The sequence below is a fragment of the Priapulus caudatus genome, unplaced genomic scaffold (genome assembly GCF_000485595.1).
Source record: "Priapulus caudatus unplaced genomic scaffold, Priapulus_caudatus-5.0.1 Scaffold1088, whole genome shotgun sequence".
Classification (NCBI taxonomy): domain Eukaryota; kingdom Metazoa; phylum Priapulida; class Priapulimorpha; order Priapulimorphida; family Priapulidae; genus Priapulus; species Priapulus caudatus.
The window spans coordinates 5,399-11,644 of record NW_014578149.1 but is presented as its reverse complement, the minus strand read 5'-3'; the positions used below and the strand labels follow the sequence as shown (position 1 = coordinate 11,644).

The 6,246-nt window shown below is 50.2% G+C and overlaps 1 protein-coding gene across 1 annotated transcript in view; it reads left to right on the top strand.

Annotated features, from left to right (window-relative positions):
* The window catches only part of LOC106815311 (protein tweety homolog 2-like), a gene marked incomplete at its 3' end in the record, with an annotated part of 14,641 nt that overhangs the window by 6,269 nt on the left and 2,126 nt on the right, over positions 1-6,246 (top strand). The window contains exon 2 of the mRNA XM_014819757.1: positions 4,313-4,473. Coding sequence (XP_014675243.1) covers positions 4,313-4,473 — 161 coding nt within the window. The remainder of the gene's footprint in view (positions 1-4,312; positions 4,474-6,246) is intronic.

Here is a 6,246-nt window from a genome sequence, read left to right as displayed (position 1 = left end):
TTCCTCCCTTCTCCTTCCCCTTTCCCTCCCCTCCCCCTCCCTCTCCTCCACTCCCTCCCCCCCGACGCCCGGTGCGCGTAAACCGTGTTTAAAGAAGATCACCGCAAGTCGCTTTTGAATTCCTCGATTACTGAGCAAATGTTTGGATGAACGATCGCACGGTCTGTATAGCGCTGGCGGTATGACACCGCGATGAGAGCATACATGCAGGCAGCCTACCTACCTACCTACCAGCAGCAGTAGCAGGCAGCAGCAGGCAGCAGCAGCAGCAGCAGCAAGCAGCAGCAGCTGTAGCAGCAGCAGCAGCAGCAGCAACAGCAGTAGCAGCAGCAGCATTAGCAGCAGTAGCAGCAGCAGCATTAGCAGCAGTAGCAGCAGCAGCAGCAGTAGCAGCAGTAGCACCAGAAGCAGCAGCAGTAGCAGCAGTAGCAGCATCAGCAGCTGTAGTAGTAGCAGCAGCAGCAGCAGCAGCAGCTGTACATGTGGTATGGTATTCCCAATTGTTAGCACGCGCGGCTTACCGCCCACCTCCATCCTCACCGCAACACTGCGCAGTACATCGTGAAGCCTTGAGTGAATCACGAAGCCACGCTATACTGTTAGAAACTCGCGATGACTTTCTGCCCTAACTAGAGTTCTGGCTCTTCGCCGGTACTCTGCGTACACTGCGGCAGCAGAGATGGTGACATCAGAACCAGTGACACTGTGACAGTAGAAACGGTGGCACTGGCAGAAAAACTGGTGGCACCATGACACGAGAGCCAGTGACACCAGCGCCAAAGACAATGTGACAGTAAAAACAGTGCCACTGACAACAGAAACGGTGACACTGTGGCATCAAAGCCTGTGACACTGTAATAGAAAAGCTGGTGACATCGTGACAGCAGACTGAGCCGAGTGTAATGCGCTATATAGAGACGAGAGCGGCACAGTCGATGGTTACTACCTGCATCAATCCCTTCGCAACGGGAGTGTTCGTTGCTAGAGCCTTACATGCGGTGGCTATGAGTGATTTAACCTTCGATAGGCCCTGGGGTAGTACAGTGTGGACGTAGCTTCTCCACTGCAGGCGGTCGCGTTCAGCTACCTCTGACATCCCTCGTGGCTACAGTGTCGGTCCCATGGAACCGGTTAACGCTTCCGAGCTTTTAGGTTTTTTTTAATGAAGATATCATGATAACGTATGAACGACGTGGTGGTAGGGAAGGCGAGAACCTTATAGACGTTATACGGTGCATTAGAGAGTTTTTGTCGACAGTGAGAAATGATCAACAACTCGTTGAAATGTTAGTGAGAGCGAACAGAGCTGCTGTCAATCAGGAAAATCTCTGCTAATGAGGAAACTTTAGCTCGCGAGTACCGTACGGATTGAGATTCGGTGGTTCCTAGTTACAGAATTGGAATAGGTGGTCCCCGTTATAGAATTAGAATAATGGACCCAGTTATAGAATTGGAATAGTGGGCCCCAGTTATAAAATGCGAGTAGTAGACGGTATGCGAGTAGTGGGTCGTTTATCGTAAGTGTTGAAAGCAGCCTTTTCCGCAGTCCAGGGACTTGTATCTTTCGGGCAGGACTGGCCCATTTTAATGGAATTCGCTATAGATCATATCGTAGAAATCGCGAAGTTTTCGAACTTGGGACTTGCTGGGGTTTTAGACCCATTTCCAAGACTGTCGTTGTTACACAACGTCTACGCTATCAGGAGTCTGTGGAAGGCATTCGCACCATTACGGTGTGACCGTGTATTGATATATAGAGACCACGTTCTCTCGCGTGCGGTGGTCACTGTAAGTGGGGTGCGCGCTATCCCCCGCTTTACTAGGGTCGTCACTGTGCACCATGTTTGCACAAACAAGCCGTTGTCGTGTCTGTACATTGCACTGTACTCCCGTGACTATCCATTTATATGTGGAGGCACGCAGTCAGGGTAGGGTGGAGGAGGCAGAGGCCAGTAGCAGTAGCTGTGGATGACTGCGAACTAGTTACTATGGAGTAATCACCGCGCTACTGGCATAGTTGTTTGTTTTTGTAGCCATTCCCCTCGCTGGTCGTTTATCTTTGTGGGCCGCGTCTGGAGGGCCCTTTAACAGTCTGTAACCCCTTCCAGCGGTAGGAGTGGACAGCGCGGGTAGTGTCGGTTACTGGCTCATCATTAGCCCCTGCTTGTAGCACGCACACTCGCCTACAAACATGTACTCGCACATATGCGGCCTACTGTGGCTGGGGTGCAGTCACTTGTAGTGCTGACGCTGCCAGACGATTAGACTGTGGTCCGAGCATTGCGTGTGAAGAGCATATATAGCGGCCCGCCGACATACTTTGTATTTTCAGCGCGTTCAAATCTTAACATTTTTATTGAGATTTAATTAAACCGTTGACTGACGTGCTAAAATTATCACTAGGTTTTACTAGCGACACTTACACTTAGTCTTAGTTTACACTGTTTTAATTTAGGTAGCCAATTACCACCTCGGTGTTGTGTGGATATGTGTGGAATGTAACGACTCATGCGCGTACACGAATCACTCCCTCAGATATCCGTGCACAATCCTTTTACACATATCACTCCCTCCCACACTCACAAGCAATCGTCGTCCCCACACACATACATAGTATACACCACAACCCCATATATATATTAATAACCACCTGCTTTTCTAATAATCAGATGTACGGTCAATTGCGTTTTCTTCGGACTGCTTGCCGTGTACGGTTACTAAGAAATGATTGACAACCATTTTCGTATAGCTGACAGTCGATGTGTAGTCACGAAACTATCGCGTTCCCTCATTAAAATCTTATGACAAGTCATGATCGTGCACCGTTCGTTTCCCGTGCTTACTTAGCTCGTATGGCTTGCCCTCCAATTACGCGGTTTCGCGTCACTTCAACATGATAGCAATAGTCATTAAATAATGATGGTCTGTGGGAAGAAAGTACATAAAACGAATTCAGCTGCTCTCATTAGGGGAGTTTTTTTTGAAGAGCGGGTTTCAATGCCCGAAAATCTCAAGAAAGAAAGTGCATTTTGAAACGACAGCTGAGCGCGCACGCAAGCTTGCTGCTGCGCGCGCCTGGGTGACGTAACACAGAAGTGCACCCGTCAGGAATGCGATATAAAAAGAAAATGTGTAAAAAAAATGTTTAAAAAAGCCGCACACACGCGCGCGCGCACACACACACACACACGCGCGCGCTCCCTCTCTCACACACACACACACACGTACACACGCACGCACACACACACACACACACACACACACACACACACACACACACACACACACACACACACACACACACACACACACACACACACACACACACACACACCACACACACACACACACACACACACGCACACACACCTACACACACACACGCGCGCCCACGCACGCCCGCACGCACGCAGCAGCAGCAGTGAGGGTCGTAATGTCGTTCGTTGAGATTAACGCATGCCGCTTGCTCTTGCCAAGGTCTGTTAGAGCTTCCCACCAGCAGGTTGCTAGTACGTGTACACACTGGATGAGGAAGCTGCGCACACACACGCGCTTGCTACACGCAGCTCGCAGTCTGTTAGCAATCAAACGAATTCGGTGGCTCGCACGTGGGGCGTGATGTTTTTCGCGAGGGCGTGCCGCAGCCAGTTCCGAACTCTCATGTCGGAGAACCCTGGTCTAAGCTGGCGCCCACCGAACTCTCATGTCGGATGACCCTGGTCTAAGCTGGTCGCCCACCGAACTCTCATGTCGGAGAACCCTGGTTCAAGTAGCTGTGAGATTAAATTTGCCTGTCATTTTTATTGTCGGCCTTATCTGTGATGAATCCTCACAGCTATTGGCACCACATCTAGTGCAGCTCTAGAGGCAGCTGCCCCGAACTGGCCTGGCTTCACATCCCCATGCAGGCAGCAGCATCATTACGCCAGGTTAGTTTACGTCGTGCGCGGCTTGTTTCTACGCACTCCTCTCTCCGAACACATAATGAGACCGTAATATTTACACTGCCCCCCTGGTCTAAGCTGGCGCCCACCCATTGTCAGAAACGAAATTAGTCTTACCATTAGTGTAAACATTAACCTTTTCTCGTAGACCGGACATCTATACATTGCTGATAGGAGAAACTCGTAACTTTGCTGTGTTTCCTTCGACGGTCCTTGAGGCAAAAAATAGTAACTGGTATGACTAATGTTAAGAATAGTTTAGTTTTTGACGACGGGCCCCCAATTAATTACAGCGTCTTTAATTGTGCCATTTCAAACTTGTTTACAATCTACGACTAACATGGTCGTGATCTGTTGCTACGTTTCAGGTGCTGCTGATATGGGGCTGTGTGCCTGTACTCTGGCTGGCACTGACGTACCTGACACTGTTCATCTACATGCTGTGCCAGTGCTGCGTGAAACCTACGGCCAAAGTTCAGCAAATCACCTGTCAGAAGTGGGCTCTCGTTATCTTCGGCCTGCTGTGCTGGTAAGACCTGTTTACGTGTGTACGCACAATTCTACTCGTGCGTGTGTGTGCGTGCGCGCGTGCGTGCGTGTGTACGTGCGTGCGTGCGTGCGTGCGTACGTACGTGTGTGTGCGCGTGTGTACGTGCGTGCGTGCGTGCGTGTGTGTGCGCGTGTGTACGTGCGTGCGTGCGTGCATGCGTACGTACGTGTGTGTGCGCGCGTTTACGTGCGTGTGTGTGCGCGCGTTTACGTGCGTGTGTGTGCGCGCTTGCGTGCGTGTGTACGTGCGTGCGTGCGTGCATGCGTGCGTACGTGCGTGTCTACGTACATGCGTGTTTAATTTGTGGTTGTGTAATCGGCTGCGTATATTGTAATTAATGACTGACTGAGAGTGTGCAGACGAGAACATGAGAGAGAGAGAGAAAAGAAAAAAATGAGAAACGGACATAAATAAGGTAGTGCCAATTTCGCTTAGCAATTACTTATACGCTGTAAAGGCATGCTAATGTCGTCTTCGTTCGCCTGGCTGGCCACGCGGCAAGCTGCGCTCACAGAGAAATGAAAACACGCTCACGCGCGCGCGACACTCACGCATATGCACTCTGGTAATTGCACACGCCAAATTTCTTACCTGCTAATTGGTAAGGCCTTCCCGCTGGCCCCTCTCCCAGTGTGATGTCTTCAGGTGAAACGGTGCGGGTTAGGGCCTGCATTCATCATTGGTGTTTACGCTACCAGTTACGTAGGCAAGCGTCCTACGAATGACGTACGTACGGTGCCGCAGCTAGATTTGGCAAGGCAGCTCCTCAGCACGTTTGTAGGCATGTGGTTAACGAATATACCGCAGCCAAACTGCCTAACATCGTGCTGAGCACCTTTGATGAATCCAGCTCTAAGTGCCTAGCACTTACTCAATCTTCAATATATATAATATATCTCAATATATATCTCAATCTTCAATCATCAATACTTCAATCTGCGCCTGTGGTTTCGCGACGTGATCGAGAATGGCTGTCATGTCGGCAGGTCGGGCCATAATAAAAATATTGTTTGTTTGCCCTCACCCGACCGACCCGCCAAAAAGGGGCCGACTCAAATCTTTTTATTGATCTTTAGGGCAAACAAATATTTTTTAATTGTGACCCCAGCGTTGACCCGCAACCCGACCATGGGTGGCTTCATGCAGGGTAATGTCCCGGCTCTGCGCTCGAGTTACGATCCATAGTTCCCACATGGTCGACCTATCAGCCGTTTACTGAACTCGTTAAGCAGTGCTAACATTGCCGCGCCGCCGCGGTGTTGGCCGTGTCAATACGTTGGCAGTGTTAGCGGTATAGGCGGTATTGGCAGTGTTAGCGGTATTGTCAGTGAACAGCGGTATTGGCGGTTTAGCGGTGTTAGCAGTATTGGCGGTTTTAGCGGTGTTTGCGGTTTTAATCATGCGCGCATGGCACTTGCTTTGTGTTGGCCGCGCAATAGAATTCGTTTGTTTATAGCGCGTCGATTCACTATTGCCGACTATATGTCGGGCGGTGTTGGTACTGCTCGCTAGTCTTTGAAATATTTTTATTTCTCTCTCGCGTGCGCGTCTGCGCGCGCCCTTGATCCCCCGCCATTCTGTCTGTCATTTTGATTTATCTTTCCCGCTCTCTCTCTCTCTCTCTCTCTCGCTTTCGCTTTCTATTTCGCGCTCTTTCTCACTTGCTCGCTCACTCTCGCGCTATCCACCCTCTCTATCTCTCCCCTATATTTCCCTTTCTCTCTCTCCCCTATATTTCCCCCTCTCTCTATC